The sequence below is a fragment of the Protopterus annectens genome, chromosome 4.part1 (assembly GCF_019279795.1).
Source record: "Protopterus annectens isolate FY-2018-M chromosome 4.part1, PAN1.0, whole genome shotgun sequence".
Lineage (NCBI taxonomy): Eukaryota > Metazoa > Chordata > Ceratodontiformes > Protopteridae > Protopterus > Protopterus annectens.
This window is the reverse complement of record NC_056734.1, coordinates 143,309,368-143,332,490: the sequence shown is the minus strand read 5'-3', so window position 1 is coordinate 143,332,490 and position 23,123 is coordinate 143,309,368. Positions and strand designations below refer to the sequence as shown.

The following is a 23,123-nucleotide window of genomic DNA, read 5'->3' as shown; positions in this document are numbered from 1 at the left end:
CTAAGGAGACAAGGAAACATAGTACTGGAAAAGTGTGTGTGTGTATACACAGAGGTGGGTATGACACTGTGATAGTAGGGTACACAATAAGGCATTACTGACTAATCTAAGATGGATATAGTGAATTGGCCACATATGATCAAGACACAGTGCTCCCATCCTGCGACTGATGCAAATAAACTAAGGGGAATGGTCTTTTAAAAGGGTTGTCTCTATCCCTAACAAATAATACCTTAATGAACCAAGACCACGGTTGATAGCTTGGCATTCTCTTTTGATTGCAGAATACTTAGCATCCATTTTAGTCAGGCTGAGAAAACAGATAGAATGCATCTCTCCATGAAGTTTGTGCAATTGTTGCTCATAATTCCATTTCAAATACATCCAAATAAGCTGCAAATGTTTTACCAAAGTCAGGAAAAGCTAATCCAGCTTCTGAGCTTAATATTTCCTTCAGCTTCCTTAAAGCAGTGTCTGCCTCCATGTCCATCATAGTCCAAGTAGAAGCTTCCCTTTTCTTAGGTCTGTGAGTGGGTACACTATCAGGGCAAAATGAGACACACACTTCCAATAATATCCTGCTAATCTTAAAAATGTCCTTACACTGTGCTGCAATATGTGTATCATTGTAAAGAGTACATTTTTTCTGTAGTCCAAATGGGAAAAATGTTCAAAGCAGCTAACGTATAAAGTGGTAAATTGGTGAGAAGTTATCTTGGGTTTGGATGAAGCTGCATGTGTCTGTGCTGACCAAAGGAAAGACAGTTTGATAAATACTCTCCCTTCACCAAAAGAAATTTGATGATTTTTTCAAAACTTTCATCACTCCTTGAGCAGTGCCTCTATACTGTGGAATAGCTTCTGAATGAAAGGGAAACTTACCAGTTCCCTATATGGGGGAGACACTCTGAATGAACACTAACTGAATATAACCTGTTGCACCTCAGAGTAGGTTTTGTCTTGTGAGTCTGTTTACTTTTGGCGATTCTCTCTCTTTTAGTGATAAAGCATTCACAGAAATAGCCTTCAGCAAGTCACAGTGCTGCTATGTCGGACTTTCATGTACGTGTGATGTCCTAGCATTTTCAGGGCTAAGATCTCCTTCAAGCCTTCAATGACAATTTTTTTTAATTCTTTCAGATGATTCCACACATGATCATTGACTGAAAAAAACTGAGGGATAACCTGAACGTACAAATGCATCATATTACGGTTTGATCGGATTGCCATCTTAGCACAGTATGGAATCTAATGTTTGAAGAGCTTCAAGAGTGACCTTAGAGTGAAGGATTAGAATAAGTGGAGGATGTGGCAGCTAGGCATGGACAGTACACAACAGTTAGAGAAGGGACAAAGTCCTGGTTAAATGATAATGGTTTGTAGTCATGCCTGGCAAAACCATGGATGGATGGAGTACAGTAATGCCACTATTCTGAGTTCTTCATTATGTAAAACATAGCTTAATGCTATTGTTAGAGTATGCATTTCAGTATACAGTAGGTGGGATTATTTTGTACCTGAAATGGCCTAGGAAAGATATTGAACCTCTATGATAGATGCCCTCCTTAGCTTCAAGGGATTCTGAATCTCCTGCTTCATACAGTGCTAAACACTGCCATCAAGTAGGAATTTAACAAACAGGGTATTTAAGAGAAGATAGAAAAAAAACACAGAATTATGTCATCGTGTGCCAGGTAATGCTGTTTACATACCTGCAGTATAACATTGTGTAAGGGCATGGGGCTGTGGAAGGTAGATGATACAAGGATACATGTAACTGATATGAGGTTGGCTCATGACGCTGCAGTCTTAGGGGGCTCTTTTGCTTTCCCTGTTGTGAAAATATATATTTTTTAATGGGGGCCGCGATGGTGCAGCGGTCAGCATTGTCGCCTCACAGCAAGAGGTTCTCCCATTCGATTCTCGGCTGGAGCACCTTCTGTGTGGTGTCTGCATGTCCTCCACACAGTTGAGTGGCATTAAAGACATGCAGGTAGGTGCGAGCGTGAATGGGTGTGCCTTCTTTGAAGGATGGGCATCGGGCTGGCAACTCAGCACCGTAAAAATCCACTGCCAATCATTAGCGAACCGGAGTTCCGCTGTGGTGACCCCTAACTGGGAAAAGCCGAAAGACATTACTAGTTGTTTTTTTTTTTTACTATCACTCCTGCTAAAACTACAGTTTACTGCTTTAACAAGTCTCCAAAGGTAAGAACAAAATCATCCTAATCAAAACAGCTAAGAGACTAGCCAAGTCTGTAACACACTGCATCCCTCTGAGTGGATCCCAAAATGATACATGAAAAGTGTTAGCAGAAAAACTTACAAACTAGATACCTGTGTTCCAACAATGTAGGGACTGGTTGCAGTCGTTCCCACTCCCCCACCCCTCACCCCCCACACACATGCTCACTTAAAAAGCTTTGTAGTTCTGAACAAAGTTATGATTTTGAAATACATCTTTTACCTTTTACTCTGATCATGTCTTGTTGCATTTATTGACCATGTTATGTAATGCATTGTCAGTTATAAAGATATGCATGACCTTTTCTTTATGTATAGTATCCTTTTTCATATATTTATTTGATAGCATAATAGTTAGGTTTGTTGATAGTTTTAAATGTAGAAGGCTATGTTGATAAAATGTGATGTGTGTATTTTTAGAACTCTTCAGATTGTTAATAATACTAAACTAGTGTACTGAATGTTTAATGATACACTCTAAGTTGTATATGTGACAGTATTCTGAGAGATTCATTACACTATTTAGTATACGGAGTATTTTTAATACACCAGTTAGGGTTCATTTTACACTTTCAGAAACTGGAATATCATGAATTAAAAATTAAGACATTAACATCATATTGTTCCCCTATTTGCTGTTAGCCTAAACATAAATTCCTCCCTTTATGTTTCCATGCAGCTTTGTTTTCAAATTGATGCAAGAAGACAAATGCATGTCACCTATAGAGTATTGTCATAGCAAATATTTGATTTTAACTGATGCCTAAATGTAGACTGAGTAGGACGTGAGAGGGTGGGAAGACTGTGGAATATGTTCCTTAGGACAATGAGTCCTAGGATGTGATTTCACAGGTTTTAATTGGAGAAAGGAATTTTAAACTGATGTATAAGCTGCTTTAATATGACTCAAATGGCAGACTGAGAGACATGCTTACTATCTTTATAATTTGGTGATAATTGGTGAAGCCGTGAACCATATAATGAGTGTACATCCCTTACAATACCTACTATGATGTATTCTGTGGTGCAGGCAAGCATGACAACTCCTACATTTCTAATGATTGAGTCTTATTTTGTAGTACTATGTGTTTACTAATATGTGTGGTAACAGGTAACATTTCTGGAAGTATGGTTAGGATTTTTTTTTCCACTAGATTTTGAGAACACATATTACTGAGATTGGTGAGGTTTTTTTTTTTTCTTTTTCCTGAATAAATGCAGTCTGGTTTGGTGTGTGGCACTTTTAGTCAGTCTGTGGAGTATAGATGACATGTAAAAGTGTGAGTTCTTGCATGTTTTTTGTATTTGAATTTATCATTGGGCTCCCTACACGTGCTCGAGATGAAATTCCTCAAGCATCAGTAGCCCACAGAAAAAAAACACAGACAGCATAACACCGAATGCTTTTTCCCCCACAGGAAATTATTGCTGGCACAATTTCTAATTGCGCACCAGCAATGATTCACCTCTTAAGATGTCTTCCTTCTTCGAGTTGGTGCGACCATGGAGTTGGTATATACAAGTTTGGAGGGATGGGTTGGTTACCTTCTACATCAGAGGTGCAAGGATTCTTGCCCCCCCCCCCCCACCTTGCAAAAACAGAAAAGGGGAGTTTTTTACTCTTTTGGTTTTCAGGCATTTTTTTTTCTTTTTTTTTTTGGAATATCAGCTTTCAGGAACTCAGCATTTCATAGTAGAGCCTTATCATGCTTTGGGGAGGCAGTGTGACACATAATTGGTATATCATTTTTTATTGTCACTCATGCGTACAATTTGGGTTATTTTATACTGAATGCACTTTCAATTTTTTTTCTTTTTAAAATCATTTTTGTTGAATGTCATGCTGACTTTTTTATTTTGTGTGTGACAGTTCTTTTCGTCTGCATTTATGGGATTACATCAAAAATGCTTTGAATGCATATGATCTTTTTTCCATTTTTTATATATAAATTTTTGAAGCTTGATCATGTCTTACTCTGGGAGGGATTCTTTTAGGTTCTATGCTTAAATTTTGAGGGACATTTTGATTTCTGTTTAGCTAAATATATATATATATATATATATATATATATATATATATATATATATATATATATATATATATATGGGTCCACTACATATCACCGAAAGCTCACATTACCGAAGCCCATTTGACTGAGACCATAATACCGAACGTTCATTTTACTGAAAGCCCATATGACCGAAAACTCATTTGACCGAAAACCAGCACTGGCAGGTATATGCCCATTTCCCCACTGTAGCGTGACCCTGGAGTGAGAATATTAAGTTGGGGGGGTGTGGGGGGCACAGCCCCCCACATAATTGCAGTTTATGTACTATTATATTAATGTGTATCCATTAAATATACATGAAAACTTATAACATCAGTACAAGGTTATTGCAAAATGTGGGGGGCTATGCCCCCCATACCCCCAACTTAATATTCTCACTCCAGGGTCGCGCTACAGTGGGGAATTGGGCATATACCTGCCAGTGCTGGTTTTCAGTCAAATGAGTTTTCGGTCATATGGGCTTTCGGTAAAATGAACTTTCGGTATTATGGTCTCAGTCATATGGGCTTCGGTCATATGAGCTTTCGGTAATATGTAGTGGACCCATATATATGGGTCCCCTACACATGGTCGAAATGGCACAAAGTTGAAACCCATATGGCCGAGACCATATGTTCGACTTTTGAAATCCCAACCATGTGTAACAGACATTTCTGTGCAGTGCAGAATGGAAAGATCTCCATTTCCGCACTGTAGTGCGATCTCGGAGTTGGTATATTAAAGTTACGGGGGGTATGGGGGGGCATATACATGTACATGCTGAGTAGTAAGCAAGTCCAAAAGAAACCATGTTATGCTGTTAATATCATGATCATTGAACTAAAAAGGTGGTGCAATAGTGCTCAAACATGAACAATTGAACCAAAAAAGAGCACTAATGTTGTGAGCCCTCAGAAAATAATTTAGTACAGATATAATTAAGCACTTTCGTCAATGCCAGTTGACTTCATCAAAATAATAAAAAAGTCAAAGGAAATGAGTTTAAATAGTAAAAACTTAACAATGATTGGTTCATCTTTCCCCCAATGATTTAACTGGTAAGTGTTCAATTCAATTCATAAATATAAGTAGATACTTGTTAAAAACCTGCTAAAACATGATACTGATACTACTAGTACTGCTACTACTATGTATGTATTAGTATCATACTGATACTAACACATATATATTCAACAACTATCACAAAAATAAAAGGTTCAGACAAGATACTCAGTATTGCACACGCATATAAAACAACCCCACGGAAGGTTTTTATATAAGAAAATGTAGAATAGTAAGACATTTAAACCTGTCCTGCCTTTTCTCTCAGTTTTGGCAGGATAGTTAATTGATCATTTAACCCTGGAGGGAAGTTAGCAGCTAGTCTTAGTTGCCATAGCAATTCTTTTTTATTTAAAACATTTTGCCAGTCTCCCCCCCATAACTTCAATATGTACAAGGTCAAGAATGGCAAATTTGAATCCACAGAAACCAGCACATTGTGTACTATGTTTGTACAAAGCATTGGTTTCCTTTTTGTTTTTTATGTCATATAAATGTTCATATATTCTGGTTTTGAATAGCCTCTCTGTTTTTCCAATATAAAATGATGTACAGGTATTACACCTAGCGATGTATACCAACTTACTCGAAAAGCAATTGCCCCTTCTCAAATACAACAACTGCTGGAAGTCAATTTTATTCTCATTCTCAATGGTTGTCTCAATATTGTAGATTTTATCTTATCCCTTTCCCAACAGCGGAATATACTTTTTACCTCACTCATCTAATACTCCTGTTAGAATTGTATCAATAAGCTCACCAGTGTAGCCTCTTTCAACAAACATATCCTTCAAGTAAACAATTCTAACAGGAGTATTAGATGAGTGGGGTAAAAAGTATATTCAGCTGTTGGGAAAGGGATTAGATAAAATCTACAATAATGAGACAACCACTGAGAATGAGAATAAAATTGACTTCCAACAGGCATGTGTTGTCCAATACAGTCCCTTGTATCACCAAGTTAAAGAAATACTTTAAAAAATTGGAGTATTTTTAAAACTAATAACGAAGTTTTTCAGGTATTGGGTGAAAAACCTATATTTTCAACTAAAATTGGACCTAATTTAAAGTCAGTTCTGGAAAATGGAACTAAAAATCAAGGTGAACAGGGGAAGTTAAATGGCAGTAGGCCATGTGGTAGATGCCCCTATTGTTCATATATTTTACAGGACAATTCTATTTACATTGATAATCAAAACAAGAATATTGTGTATTTGAGAAGGGGCAAGTGCTTTTTGAGTAAGCTGGTATACATCGCTAGGTGTAATACCTGTACATCATTTTATATTGGAAAAACAGAGAGGCTATTCAAAACCAGAATATATAGGTTCATAGGTTCATAGGTTGGTACTGGGCTATCTGCCCGAAGGCATATATTAGCCCAGCCACATTGTGCGGTATTCACCGCCCCTTTAGTAGTTCCCTAGACCCTTGTACTAGCAGCTAGTACCCTTGGCCCCTATCTAGTAGTGCTGTTGGTGTGATCCCCGGTGTGAACTTTCTGTTACCCATCCACTCATCAAGGTTCCTCTTGAAGAGTGATAGTGATGGGCTCTGTCTTATGTAGATCGGGACCCTGTTCCATAGTAAGGGAAGTCTCTGCGAAGGGAATCTATCCCTCCAGCATGTTCTATTCATTGTTGTGTTGAGGTTTATATCCCTAGAGCGTGTAGCTCGAGTAGATTTGGTTTTGCTAAGATGGAGCATGTTCAACAATTCTGGGTTGGACATGGCTCTGTACGTTAGACAGAGATCGCCTCTGAGAAAGCGGTATGCAACAGAGAACAGTCTTAGCTTTTTCAATCGTGCTTCATAGGGCAACTGTTTGAGGCCAGTAATCCTCTTGGTTAGGTTATATGAACATTTATATGACATAAAAAACAAAAAGGAAACCAATGCTTTGTACAAACATAGTACACAATGTGCTGGTTTCTTTGGATTCAAATTTGCCATTCTTGACCTTGTATATATTGAAGTTGGGGGGGGAGACTGGCAAAATGTTTTAAATAAAAAAGAATTGCTATGGCAACTAAGACTAGCTGCTAACTTCCCTCCAGGGTTAAATGATCAATTAACTATCCTGCCAAAACTGAGAGAAAAGGCAGGACAGGTTTAAATGTCTTACTATTCTACATTTTCTTATATAAAAACCTTCCGTGGGGTTGTTTTATATGCGTGTGCAATACTGAGTATCTTGTCTGAACCTTTTATTTTTGTGATAGTTGTTGAATATATATGTATTAGTATCAGTATGATGTTTTAGCAGTTTTTTAACAAGTATGTAATTATATTTATGAATTGAATTGAACACTTACCAGTTAAATCATTGGGGGAAAGATGAACCAATCATTGTTAAGTTTTTACTATTTAAACTCATTTCCTTTGACTTTTTTATTATTCTGATGAAGTCAACTGGCATTGACGAAAGCACTTAATTATATCTGTAATAAATAATTTTCTGAGGACTCACAACATTAGTGCTCTTTTTTGGTTCAATATCATGATCATTGTTGACCTTTATCACATGCGACATGAATTAATGTGATATATAGGTTCATAGGTTCATAGTTTAGTACTAGGCTAACTGCCCCTGCGAGCCATTTTAAGCCTAGCCAGTTATCCCTTTTGAGACTCAAATCCTGCACCGTGTGTTTGTAAGGAAAACACCTTAGCCATTAAGCCACATATGAAACACAATAGGTCCCAGAAATCCACACCAATAGCTCCAAGAGTATCTTTTATTAAAACACACATAGTATTGAGCGCTTTCATCTCAGAATGAAGAGACTTCATCAGAATACACCCACAAATTAAAACATTGTAAATACTGTAGACAATTAATAGGTTCATAGGTTCATAGGTAGATACTAGGCTATCTGCCCTAGGGCATTTATAAGTCTAGCCAGAGTGTATTTGGCTTCCGCCTCCCTATTAGATTAGACTACTGTGCCTCTGTAAAGTAGGTCACAGAAGGTACCCTTTTAAGATTAGTTTACTGTGCCTCTGTCTAGCAGGGACACTGGGGAGATCCCAGGGGTGAATTTGCGATTTCCCATCCACACGTCCAAACTTCGCTTGAAGAGGGTCAGCGAGGGGCTATGTCTAACATGAATTGGGATTCTATTCCAGAGTGAGGGGAACCTCTGGGAAATGAATCTGTCCCTCCAGCATGTCCTATTTATTTTTGTGCTGAGGTTTAGGTCCCTGGAGCTGTAGCTCTAAGGGACTTGGATTTTTTGAGGTGGAGCATGTCCATTAATTCTGGGTTTGACATGGCTTTGTACGTCAGGCATAGATCGCCTCTGAGTAGGCGGTAAGCAACTGAGTAGAGCTGGAGTTTCTTTAGTCGAGCTGCATAGGACATCTGTTTGTAGCCCATGATCCTCTTGGTGAGGTACTTTTGGGGTCTCTCCAGTTGCTGCAGGTGTCGGGTAAGGTACATCCCAAGAGGGGCATTGTATTCAATTATGGGCCTAATGAGTGACGAGTAGAGGGGCACAATGACCTCTCTTGATCTAGATGTGAACCCTTTCGTGATAAGGTGGGCTATATAGAAGGTCTTTCTAACCACTTTGGCAACGTGATTATCAAAGGAGAGATTACAATCTACGTTGGTCCCCAAATCTCTAATTACTTCTTCCGTACTTAATGGATTACCACCTATGTGGTAATTTGTGGGCACCTTGTTTTCCCCAAAGGGGATGACTATGCACTTTTTAGCATTTAGCTTGAGGCCGTGGCTCTGGCACCAAGCATCCGTCTCTGTGAGACCCTTTTGGAGGATGCTTGTGTCAGCTGGAGATTCGATTATGGCCCGCAGTTTGCAGTCATCTGCAAACTTTGTCAGCCATAATCCCCCTGTGTTAGCCTGAACCTCAGAGACGTATATACCGAACAAGAGATAGCACGATCCATGCATTCCTGCAGGTGCTCATAGAATGCATTTGTAAAGGATTCTGCGGATTGGGCTGTATTATCCTCTGGCCCAGGGGCTTTGAAGGATTCCACCTCAGTCTTGAGAAGTGCAAAGTTGGCTTTTGAGAAATTCTTTACAGTGATTTCCTTGGCTGGGGGTGGGTAGAGGATATGGATGTCCAGGATAATTTGTTTATGGTCTGATCTTACCAATAAGGGTTTTACCTCTGGTGTGGAACATAGAGTCCCCATGTTGGTGATGACCAGGTCCAATATGTTGTTCCCTCTTGTGGGAGTGGTGACCAGTTGTTCCATTGCGTTAGAGTTTATAAATTCAAGGAACCGTTGGGCGAGGGTGTTTGGGCTTGAGTAGTTTTCCCAATCAATGTTTGGGTAGTTGAAGTCACCCAATAACATAGTGTTTGGAGAGACCTTCATATTCTCCAGTGTTCTCAGGAATGCCAAGTGGGGTTCCTGTAATAGGGAGGGTGTTCTGTAGCAGGCTACAAACTGAAAGGCAGTTTTGCCCGCTGTTAGTTGCACATGGATGGTTTCCGATGCTTCGTGCAGTGCCACTAACCTGGAGGTGTAGGTATCTTTGATGAATATAGATACTCCACCTCCTTTTGTGCTTCGGTCCGAGTTTTGGGGCCGAAACACATGGTATGAGTTATAACCTGGTAGTGCTGGGGTGCTCTCAGGAGCCATGAACCAGGTTTCTGTTACTGCACAGACATCGATTTTCTCCATACTGAGGAGAGCCTCGAGTGTGTGCATCTTGAGGTTTAGACTTCTGGCATTGAGTAGCATTACCTTTAGTTTTTTTATCCTTGGGTTGTTTATGGAGGTGGGTTTGTCCTTTGAGCCTTGCCTAAAAAAGGCACTATGGGGGTGGCAAGAGCCTTAGTCAGTATACGAAAGCCTAAGGGTGACAGGTGCAAGCTGTCCCTAGTGAAGCAACGTGGCTTGTCGAGCATGTCATCCCAGGCTGACAGACACTGGATCCCCTTTGAATGACACCAATACTTTAGCCAATTGTTGAAACTGATCATTTTGTCTTTATACTGTGACATCATTCTTGGTGAGGGCAAGATGCTACTCAAGGTCATGGTCATACCAGCCTGGGCTACATAGTCAGAGAGCTCCTCTATGTCTCTTTTCATGTAGTCCAGGGAGGTACGTCTCAGGTCATTGACACCAGCATGGACAATGACGGAGTCATACTTGTACTTGCTTTGGAGTGACCTGAGTGCTTGCGTTATGTGGCAGATCCTGGCACCCGACAGGCAGCTTACAGTGACCTTCTCCTTGTTCAGTCTGGTGAGCAGGACGTCAGTGTGCCGGACAATAGAGTCCCCTATAACAAGTGTATTTGGTGTGTTGTTTGGCCTTAAGGGCTGTGGTTGTGAGGCACACTGATTTTGTGAGATATGTGATTCATGGGTATTGTTGAGGGGTGGCTGTTGCTTGGATATCTGCTTAGAAGGTCTTTGCTGTTTAGGCAGATATTTATTTAGAGCCTCCGAGTATGTTTTTGTGTGTTTATGTGTTGGGTATGCAGATGTAATAGGTCTGTGTGAGACTGGATTTGTGGTGTGGGTGGTTACCTTTTCCTCCTGACTGACTGTGCCAGTCTTGGGTTGAGAGAGCTCTGCCTCCAGTTTGGCTGTGTATCTGCATCTCTCACATGTATTAGAGTTTGATGGAAGGAGGAGAGGGTTGTCTGTGTACATAAGGCAATTGTAACATTGCCTCAAAATTCCCAGATTCACCAGCTGGACTGGAGAGTAGCCTTGAAACTGACCCTTGGACATACCAGATTAGTATAGGGAACTGTTTTTCTACTGATCAGATGATTAGGAAAGGGAACTGATTTTTCACTTGATCAGGAAGGACCAATCGGAAGTCTAATACTTATGAGAAGTCAAGGAGGGTGTAGTGCTTTAGTTAGTTAGTGTTTCCTTATAAGAGCTGAGCAAGTGCAGGGCTTTAGAAAGAGAATAGAGTGATTACTTTGAGAGTTTGAACAGTTCTAAGGGAAAAAGTGAAGAGCAGACTTTGTAGAGCCTGGAATAGTTTAAACCTGTTTAGGCGGTGCTGCCCGACGCTGCTCAGTGCGCAAAACCGCGCAAAAAGAGAGTTGTAGGGTTTTAAGAGAGAGAGAGAGAGAGAGAGAGAGAGATCAAGGAGTTTAGAAGTGACCCAAAATGGCCAATAAAACTACAACTTCTAGGTAGTAACCACTCCTCCAGGGACAGGCAGGCTGTTCAGTGTTAACCACTCCCACTGGTGAACACAGAGACTTCCCTTTAGCCCAAGCAAGCACTGGCCTTCTAGAAACTTCCAAATAGTTCAGAACAGCAAATCTGTAACTGAACTTTTTAACGTTCAGAAAGTGGGAAAAAAGCAAGATTTTTTTTGTTTTGTTTTTTGTTTTTGTTGTAGTTTAAAGGTAGCAGAGATACACAAGCAGCAAAATAATCACAACAGTGCAATAAATGACCCCACACTTGAGTGCTAGGCCAAAATCAGGTAAAATGCAGTTTTTAGAGAAAAAAACAATTTTAAATTAAGTGCAACACAGAAAATGCAGTAAACAGGCTCTAGATGTCTTCCAAGTACTGTTACTGTTACAGATATAAACTTTAGCAAACCGGAAAGTGCCAAAAAGTAGACGGTAAAGCAGTAAAACTTAACAAAAAATCAGAAGAAAATACTTAAAATCACAAAAGTGGCTCCTTTTCTTCTCTCAGCGTTTTCTCCCCTTGGTAGGTGCTTCAGCAACCACTAGCAAGCCTGAAAAGACTATGAACCTATGACAATTAATGATGTGCCAATCACATTGTTAAAGAACAATTATAAAATGGAAGCACTAAATTTAAAGCAATCTCACTTGTAAAAGAAAACAAAAACATTAATAAGTGGATTATGAAGTATTCAGAAGGCATAACCCTTATTATAATCATAAACTTAATACATATACACAAATAACTCAATATACCAAATGTCATATAATTATATGTCTTTTGCTCTTTCATATAAAATAGGTGTGATGGAAATCGAATCATTGAGACCTGAGGGGAACATAGCAGCTAATTTAAACTGCCATTCAGTTTCTTTCTTTCTTAACCTATTTTTCCAATTCCCACCTCTCAGATCAAACCTAACAATATCCAGTATACCAAATATAAATTTATCAAAATTATGGCAAACCTGTGAATGTTTATACAAGGCATTATTAAGCTTTTTATTCTTTATATCATTCAGGTGTTCATAAATCCTGTTATTCAAGGGGTGTTCCATTTTGCCCACATAGAAATGTAAACATATTACACATATAGCTAAATATACCACCTTGTTTCCTTTCTGAAATGTAACTTGACTGTGCAATTTATTATTCAAAATAACTTCTCTTTCCTTATTAATATATGGACATTGGCTACACGCACCACAGGGCCTTGTACCCATTACTGATAAAAGTATTGGGTCAATCTTACACTCGAGCAATTTTTTTTAAATGACCTCCTGTACTATTTGCAAATCTTGCTGTTGCACCCACTTTTCTCAAAATATCCTGATTTGTCCTAAAGATATTCTAATTAGTACGAATAACCCTCTTAATATCGTTGGAAAGATAGTTGTACTGTAATACACAAGCTTTTTCATATGGACCCTTCTTATGCTGTACAGAAACCCTATTACTCTCAGTAGTTAGTTCCACACCCAATGATGGCTTATAAACAGTTCCCCATTTATTACATACTTCATCTAGTATTCCATCGATCAATGCTTTAGGGTAACCTCTCTCTTGAAACATGAGGGATATTTTTTTCAAACTCTGTTTTGACATTGTCAAATTGTGATGTCATTCAAGCTATTCTTACAGCTTGACCCTTAATAATACTTCTTTTTTGTGAGAGTGGGTGATTGCTATTAATATCCAGGTATGCATTACAAAAAGTATCTTGACGGTATATGGTAGTTCTAAACCCTTGTGCATCATGTGAAATAAATGTATCTAAATAATTAATACCTCTACTATCATACTTAAAAGTAAATTTTAAGAAAGCAGTGGTATCATTTAAATAGTGGATAAATGCTTCTATCTCCTCTACTGGTCCATCCCACAGGATAAAGATGTTATCCAAAAATCTTGAATACATTCTTAATCTGTGCCAAAAGTGGTTATGTACTAAACAGTTGGTCTCCCAACCCAACAGTACATGATTGGCATAGACAGGGGCACATGCTGCCCCCAACACAACACCCTTGATTTGTTGGAAATATTCCCCTTCAAAATAGAGAAAATTATTTTCTAGAATTAAATTCATAATTTCACATACCAAATTTATTTGCTCATGTGAAAGGTCTGAAAATCTAAACAATGTCTCCTCGAAAAGGGCACTACCCTCTTCTTTAGGTATAACAATGAAGAGATCTTCGACATCTGTTGTCAAAAAAATCAAATCTTTCTTCCATAAGTCATGCTTCAAAAGTCCTAAAAATTCCCATGAATCCTTGACAAGGTGTCGAATTCTACCCAAAATATGCTGTACAGACGAAGCCATAAAAACTGCCAGTGGATGCCTTTTAGAGCCACTGGCTGCTACTATTGGTCTAAAAGGTGGCATAGCCACATTTTTGTGGACCTTGGGTATCCCAAAGAAAATAGGAATAATAGGATCCTTTTTATACAATAAGTTATGAAGTTCAACATCAATTCTCTCATCCATTAAATACTCATCTAGGTATGAATCTATACGAGCATATGCTATATTTATCTGATTTTTAGATACACCAACATACGTGGAGACATCAAACAATAATTCCTGCATTATATTAGATTAATCTATAGATTTATATAAAGCAAAACTCCTATCCTTATCAGGGGTCATTACACAAATAGAGTTATCTCTTCTTAAATCCATTAATAAGCTATGTTCTTCCCTAGTAAGGTTCCATGGTACCCTTAAATTCTTTAAATATATGTCATATATATCCTCCAAAATTAGCTTCTCATAAGTTTCTAATAAAGGGTGTAATGGGGGATTGAACATACTCTTTTTCTTCAACAAGAAAGTATTACTGTGTATTGTTACTGGAGTAATATCACTTGATATTGCTAACAATCCAGTATCGGCTAGAGGTATTCAGGCTCAAACCTGTACCTTGGGTACAGGGTAAAAAGAGCCTAAAGTCCCTAGCCATCACCACTTGTGAGCTTTACCCAGGTTTTTTGTGCTAAGAGGTTGAGAGCTGTGGTGAGAAATGAATTCACTAAATGATACCCATTAAGTTTAAGAGCTTTGCCCAGGTTTTTTGTGCTAAGAGGTTGAGAGCTGCGGTGAGAAATGAATTTGCTAAATCATAGCCATTAAGCTTTAGTCTTCCTATTTTTCAGGAAGCTGCTGATTTGGCATAATAGTATGTTGCTCTGACTGTAGTGCATAGGGTCCTGGGTTCAAGACTTGCTAGTGAAATGTATGGTGGTAATACAACATTTTATTCTCACAACTTTACAAAATTGTACAAGCAATGTTTAAAATGTGTCCCTGGTAAGTCCCTAGCCACAACCACTTGAGAGCTTTGTCCAGTTTTTTTTGTGCTGAGAGTTGTGAGCTATGGTGAGAAGTGAGAACTGAATTTGTATCCCCCCATTATTGGCTTTGTATGTCCAGGTTTTTTGTGCTAAGAGGTTGAGAGCTATGATAAGAAGTGAGAACTGAATTTGTATTCCCCCATTATTGGCTTTGTATGTCCAGGTTTTTTGTGCTAAGAGGTTGAGAGCTATGATAAGAAGTGAGAACTGAATTTGTATTCCCCCATTATTGGCTTTGTACAGTTTATTTTGTGCTAAGAGGTGGTGATCTATGGTGAGAAGTGAGAAATTAATTCACTAAATGATAGCCATTAAGTTTCAGTTTTCCTATTCTTCATGAAGCTGCTGATGTGGCATAGTGGTATGTTGCTCTGACTGTAATGCATAGGGTCCTGGGTTCAAGGCTTGCCAGTGAAATGCATTATGGTAACACAACATTTTATTCTAGCAGCTTTACAAAATTATACAAGCAATGTTTAAAACGTGTCCCTGGTTTTTGACCTTTTGCCCCCCCCAAAAAAAATGAAATTGAAAATAAGTGCGAGAAGCTGTGCAAGATGCCTATGGCTTACACTACTGTCATTCTATTTATAGTGTGAGTGTGGAAGTAGACTTTTATGATGGAAATGTTCTGAATTGGGCAGTTTTGTCATTATTGGTTCATGCATTTTGTTTCATTGCCTACAGTACAGCCTACTGGAAAAATGTTCAAACAATAAATTTAAAATGCACTCTGTCTAACAAGTGTGTTGTATTATACAAGGTCACAAGGAATATAATTTAATAAAGTCAGGAAGGTGTATCAAAGAAAAGAACACATGAATGTTTCTTGTTTTGTGTGCAAGGGGCCAATGATTTGAAAACAGCCCAAAGGTAATCTTTATCCACCACTGGCCAGATGCATTTTCTTTGGATGTGGTGTGAATTTCAATGCTGTTTCAATGAATGTGAGTTTCAAGGGCAGAGAAGTTTTAATGCCAAGTCTATTTTCATTGTGAGACAGTATTGCTTTGTTTACCAGATGTCTGTTAGTGTTTGTGCATTGTTGCGCTGTAAAATGTGAAAATAAAATCCAAATAATCATTGTAGAAGTAAAGCACTATGCACACATTAGTGTTTATGGTAAATGGGGCGAAATAGCCATGTAATGGGACATTGGAATGGCTGCAGGGGGACTCTGGTGCCATATTTTGGTTGTCTGCTCTTCAGTTTGCATTTGAAAGTTGGTATTCCACAATTCCATTGGAGCGGGTGGGGTTACGTAATTATGTATGCAAATGATATGTTAATTAGCTTATAGATTTGTGCCTATTTTTCATGGGCCTTGTCCAGATTTTTGATGTTTCCAGGTTGAGAGGTATGTCTGTGGGCCAGTCTTTCTGAGCATCTCACCCCTTGAAAATCCTGTTGCTCTACCCCCATATCATCAATGCATTACCATTTCAGACTGCTTCAATATAACTTAATGTCCGTGCTTCATTTTCCCTCTGAATTTCATTATTCTTACTTAAAATTTTAACAGTAGGGTTCACTTGTTTATTCTGATATTGCTTTAAATCTCTTTCTAACTTTTGTTTCTTATTATAAAAAATATTATTACATCTTCTCTCAACCTTATCAATAATTTAAAAATACAATTCTTTATGCTGGGAAAATAATAGGTCTTCCCTTATTTTAACATCAAGGAAATCTACTTCTTCAACTGTGGCATCCTTTTGTTTCCCATAATAAAACACTGTTTTTTAACTAAATTCATAACCATTTCATCAAAAAGTCCAGAAAAATCAGTAACAATATCGTCATCATAAACAATGCCAAAAGGGAATTTAAAAAGTCGTAGGCTTTGTGGCACAATTTTTAAATGTATACACTCTTTGAAATAAGCAATGTCCATATCTAGAGTCTTTTAATTTAAAAAGTCTCTTTTCAAAATAATAAATAAGTTCTTTCAAAGAACAGAAAATGTTGTTCACATTGTTATGAGCCGAATATGATTGTAAAAGAGAATCCTCTTCATTTGTTAATGCAAAATTAAATTGTTTAAACATTAAGTATGTAAAATGGTGATTAGTATGATCCATCACCATAGAATTACCATTAAGCTGTGAAACAGCTTGCAAACTAGAAAGCAGTCGTTCCGAAAGTGAACGAGCATCAATGTTAACAGTATTTACAGTACCTTCATTATTGAGCGGTTGACCACACTGCAAAACTGAATTACCACCATACTGAGTATTCACCACTACTATCCCACCACACTGAACCGAAGAAAGCTCCTGAATACGCTTCTGTCCATTAGATGACATGCCCCCTTCCTGCTGAAATGTAGCTCCTGCCACATGTCCAACCAGGCCAATCAGATGCCTCTCACCATGGCGAATGTTGGTAGCTTCCTCGTCTTGTAAAAATATGTCCAGTCCTCAGGAATTACAGCAAGAGGAAGGTCGTACTGTTTTACTTTGTTCCTTTTGCAAAAACAGTTCAGTAAGCTTCATAAGCTCACCCTTGAGCTGTGAAACCTCCTCTTTCAGTTGTGTGAATTCATTATTCACGTTATCCACATAGGGAGTTTCTATATCATCCAGGGAGTCGATGGTACAGCTGGGGCCAGGAAGCCAGTGAGCCGTTGTAGTTTAGACCTACCATCTACCGTAAAGATACTTTTTGTAATTCATACCTGCATTTTAATAGCAATAACCCACTCTCACAAAAAAGAAATATTATTAAGGCTCAAGCTGTAAGAATAGGTCGAATGACCTCACTCTTTGAAGATGTCAAAACAGAGTTTGAAAAAATATCCCTCATGTTTCAGGAAAGAGGTTACCCTAAAGTGTTGATCGGTGGAGTTAAGTACTAGATGAAGTGTATAATAAATGGGGAACTGTTTGTAAGCCATTATTGGATGTAGGACTAACTACTGAGAGTAATAGGGTTTTTGTACAAAATAAGAAGGGGCCATACAAAAAAGCTTGTGTATTACAGTACAACTATCTTTCCAACGATATTAAGAGGGCTATTTGTACTAATTGCAATATCTTTAGGACAAATCAGGATATTTTGAGAAAAGTTGGTGCAACACCAAGATTTGTAAATAGTAAGGAGCTAATTTTAAAAAAATTGCTCTAGCATAAGATTGACCCGATACAGTTATCAGTTATGGGTACAAGGCCCTGTGGTGTGTGTAGCCAATGTCCATATATTAATAAGGAAAGTGAAGTTGTTTTGAATAATAAATTGCACAGTCAAGTTATATTTCAAAAAGCTAATTGTTTGACAAACTGGGTGGTATATTTAACTATATGTGTAACATGTTTACATTTCTATGTGGGCAAAACAGAACGCCCCTTGAAAAACAGGATTTATGAATACCTGAATGATATAAAGAATAAAAAGCTTAATAATGCCTTGTATAAACATTCACAGGTTTGCCATAATTTTGATAAGTTTATATTTGGGATACTGGATATTGTTAGGTTTGATCCTAGAGATGGGAATTGGAAAAATAGGTTAAGAAAGAAAGAAAATTAATGGCAGTTTAAATTAGCTGCTATGTTCCCCCCAGGTCTCAATGATTCGATATCTATTGCACCTATTTTAAGTGAAAGGGCAAATGACATATAATTATATGACATTTGGTATATTGAGTTATTTGTGTATATGTATTAAGTTATGGATTATAATAAGGGTTATACCTTCTGAATGCTTCATAATCTACTTATTAATGTTTTTGTTTTCTTTGACAAATGAGGCTGCTTTAAATTTAGTGCTTCCATTTTATAATTGTTCTTTAGCAATGTGATTGGCACATCATTAATTGTCTACAGTATTTAAAATATTTTAATTCATTTTTGGGTGTATTCTGATGAAGTCTCTTCATTCTGAGATGAAAGTATTCAATACTACATGTGTTTTAATAAAATATTATCTTGAGGCTGTTGGTGTAGATTTCTGGGACCTATTGTGTTTTAGTTCTACGTTTTTTGTTGACTACAGTGTTTTTCACCAGTTAATGTGATGTATATCATGCTTTCTGTCTTGTTTGTGGGAGGTCTTCATTTCATCCTTCTTATATGTAATAGTAAAAGTTTCATTTTTTATCCAGTCGTTACTTATGCTCATCATAATGTGTTTGTGTTTCAGGCACCAAGGGGAGTATTGGAACAGCAGGACCACCAGGTCCTCTTGGTGACCCTGGCTCTGCAGGAGACCCAGGTATGCCTGGAATTCAAGGAACTCAAGGACCTTCAGGTCTAAAAGGTGACAAAGGTATATGTTATACTGGTCCAAAGGGAGAGAGAGGTCTGCCAGGACCACCAGGTCCCAGAGGTAAGCAGACATCGACAGCCACCCAGCACTACCTACATGCAGTGAGAGTATGCATATGTATTATTTGTGCATCTGCTTGTATATGTCTTTATGTGCATATAAGCCAGAGATAATTACATGGATAGATCAATGGCTACAGATAGAGTATATATATATATATATATATATATATATATATATATATATATATATATATATATATAGTACTATCAATCAAAATAAGGCAACAGAGGCAGTTCATTTTTTAATAGAAGGCAAAATAACAGTTGAGTAGTCCAAATTTTTCATTAGGACAGGAAAAAATAACACACAGATTTGTCAGTCTTTCATATCAGTTCAGATCTATTCTAAAAAGAAATTCAGACAGCTTACATTCTGAGAATATATACAGACAGTCTTAAGCTCCTTCACTCTGTCTTTTCCATAAAAGACTTCCAAGTTGCCCGTGTTTCAGTCACAAGCTCCAGCTGCATTGCCAGGCCAACTTTTCTGATTTCCATGCCATAGTCCTCCTTTTTATTACACTGTAATAAAGAGAAAAAGAAAAAGAAGATAATTGCTTGTTAGTGGCACTCTTTAAAAATATCTCTTCTCATAATATATTGATACGCTCGCCTTCACCTGCCTTTCTTAAACAGCGGCACTTTTTTTCTCTATAGCAATATTTACAGACATTATTTACACAACATCATTTTTATTGCATCATACCACAATACTTTACTTTATATCAGTTTCGACGCATCTTAGAGTGAGAACTGCCTCATTATACTGCAGTGATCTCCCAGTATTGAAACCCTCAGTTTCAGACCAGCTACATGTGCTATGAACCCTAGCCAGACCATTTACATTCTGGTAGGTCTAGTTGGCCACTGTTTCTTAGCAAACTTAAATGGCTGATCACCACCTGCAAAGTGTAGAATTCTGATCTTGATTCTTGTGTAGTAACATGGTGGGGCAGGGAGGCATGGTGTGTAACTGATGTGAAGTCCCTGACAAAGAGGTAATACTTCAGTGACAACTGTATGCATTTGAACTCCACATTCCTTCTCATTATTGGAATATTTTGTCTCTGCTCTGCTTAGTTTGGAAATTAAATAACATACAGATAATTTGTCCTTCCCAGACTCCTTTGAAAGCACTGGCCATAGGTCTAGCTCAGATACAATAGCATAAACTATGAAGAGTTTACTGAAATGTTTGGGATGCTAAAACAGGGTGTGAACATAATAGATTGCACCTTGTGGTTGGTTGAAAGGCATACACCTTAACCACTGTACCACTGGCCTTTCAGGTAATGCCTCCTTCAGCTGATTGCAGCCACTATCTGCTTCTTGTGGCCATTTGACTTTAAGGGACATCCTCCCATTTGTCAAATCTGTAAGAAGGCACACTATAGATGCATGATGGAGTAAAAATTTTCAGTAGTACTTAGGTAACTAAGAAAAAATCAATTGCTTCTTAATGCCTGGAATAGGCTGGTTTCTTACTGTTTCTAGTTTTTATTCTGGGGCTTGACAATTCCCCTTCCTATGATGTACCATAAATATTTTACCTCTGTTATACTTAACTTTGCTCTTGGAGGCATTTACGATCAAGTTGACTTGTCGCAGAGAGACTAAAACAGTCTGTACCTTAGCTAAATGAGAATCCCAATCCTCAGAAAGTATGGTTGCATAAAATCTTACTATAACAGTAGATGTTCTTCTTTTCACTGTTGCAGTATTGTTCATAGAAGGGATGTCCCACCCAGGGCAGCCCAACACTCTGCCATTATGAAAAAGCCTACAAAAGATCTTGTATGCACTGTACTTCACATTTATGCTACCCGCACACTAGGGACGTATGGATGCAACTCTCTAGAAATGAATTGCCCCAGAAGAGAACAGTTGTGATAGGAAAAAGGAGTCCATGCACATCCAGAAGGAAAAAATGCAGAACAAACAAGAGGGGGTTGGAGAGAAGGAGCAAATACTGCAACAGTAAAGAGAATGACATCTACTGTTATGGTAAGATTTTATACAACTGTACTATGTCCTTATATATCACTGTTAGTGTATTCTTCATAGAAGGGAGAGCAAAAAGCTCAAGAAACAGAATGGGAGCTGGAAGACTAAGAAGAGCCCTCAACAAACTCACATAAAATGGTTTCAACAAAACCTTGTCTGGCCCTAGAAACCATTTCCAGCTTATAATGCTTAGTAAATGTATGCACTGAAAATCAAGTACCATCTTCAAGGATGAAATTGGTGTCCAACCCCTTGGAGAAGGCGCCAAGATAGGCAACAGCCCTAGTGAAATGAGCTTTAACAGAAGTAGACAGAGATTTGCCATGAAAAGAACAACCAAAGGAAATGACCGTAGATATCCAGGAGAAGATGATTTGCTTAGAAACAGCCAAACCCAAAGACCTGGGATGAACGGAAAGAAAAAGTTGATCAGATTTACGAATATTCCTAGTTTTATCCAAATAGTACCTGAGCTGTCTGTGCAAATCCATGGTATGCAGGGCCCTCTCACTTGCAGACTGAGGGGAAGAGAAAAAGGAAAGGAGTTGTACCATTTGCTTCAAGGACAACACATTTACCACATCGGGCATAAAAGAATGATAAGTACAAAGGGACACCCTGTCTCTGTGTTAAACCAAAAACGAAGGAATGGCCATAAGAGCCTGGAGCTCAAAAACCTTCCAAGTAGAAGTAAGAGCCAGCAACAAAACAGTCTTCTAGGTACAATGTTGCAAAGAAGCAGAATCTGCAGGCTCAAAAGGAGCCTGAGTCAATTTTTCCAAAACAAAATTAAGGTTCCAAGGAGGAGCAGTAGGTTTTCTTGGAGGCCTAATATACAGAACACTGTTAAGAAATTGTTTTACCTCAAAATGAGAAGTAAAAGAAGGATTTAAGGGCAGACAGGCAAAAATGGCTGACAAGTGGGCCTTCACAGAAAAATACACCTAGCCAGACTGGAGCAACTCACACAAATAAGAGAGTAACAGAGGGACCCCCCACTGAATAAGGGCCCTAGTTACGAGCATGGCACCAGACCAAAAATCTTTTTTCATTGGACATATAAGCCTTTCTGGTTGAGGGTTTCCTTGCTTCCTGTAAAACCCTGAGCACATCCACAGAAAAGAGGTGCCGGAAAGGGATCAAAAACCCTATCACCCACAATGTCGGTTGCAGAGTGGACAAGTGGGGATGGATGAGAGACCCCTTGTCCTCTGTGAGGAGATCCAACCAGTGAGGTAACTCATGATGATTTCCCCTGGCCAGATGCATTAAGAGGGGGAACCAGTGCTGTCTCGGTCAATAGGGAGTCACTAGCAAGAGTTTTGGGGAATCCAGATGAATCCTCTGCAGGACTCTTGGAAGCAGGGGAAGGAGAAGGAAGGCAGATAAACATTCCCTTCCAAGGAAAAGAAGGGACATCTGTCTTCCATGCCAGGTGGCATGGCACTCTGGAACAGAAGAGAGGAAGTTACCTGTTCAGAGGGGAGGCAAAAAGATCTACCTGAGGAATACCCTACTAATGGGCAATGTCCAGAAACACATCTCTGTGAAGCATCTATTCATGAGCCAATGTTTTTGACCTGCTCAGAGATTCTGTCACTAGATTGTGCTCTGAAGGAATGTATACTGCCTGGAAAGTTATCTGATAACTGAGAGCCAATTCCAAAGCCTGAAGCACCATCCTGCAGAAGAGGTAAGATATTGTGCCCCACTGCTTGTTGACATACCGCATCATTGTAGTGTTGTCTGTGTACACCTTGAAAGGGCCTGGAAGTAACATGGGGTGGAAAGCCTGAAGGGCCAAAATCAGAGCTCTCATCACTTTGATGTTGATGTGGTCTGACTTCTGATGGGGAGGCCAAAGACCCTTAACTTTCAGGTGAAGAAGAGAAGCCCCCACCCAATGTCTGAGGCATCAGT

The 23,123-nt window shown here is 38.6% G+C and overlaps 1 protein-coding gene across 2 annotated transcripts in view; it reads left to right on the top strand.

The window, feature by feature from the left end:
• LOC122800784 (collagen alpha-3(IV) chain-like) overlaps window positions 1–23,123 on the top strand; it is a 1,680,215-nt gene that overhangs the window by 1,347,544 nt on the left and 309,548 nt on the right. For both annotated transcript variants that reach the window (XM_044070045.1, XM_044070046.1), the window contains exon 42: window positions 19,012–19,197. In XM_044070045.1, coding sequence (XP_043925980.1) covers window positions 19,012–19,197 — 186 coding nt within the window. The remainder of the gene's footprint in view (window positions 1–19,011; window positions 19,198–23,123) is intronic.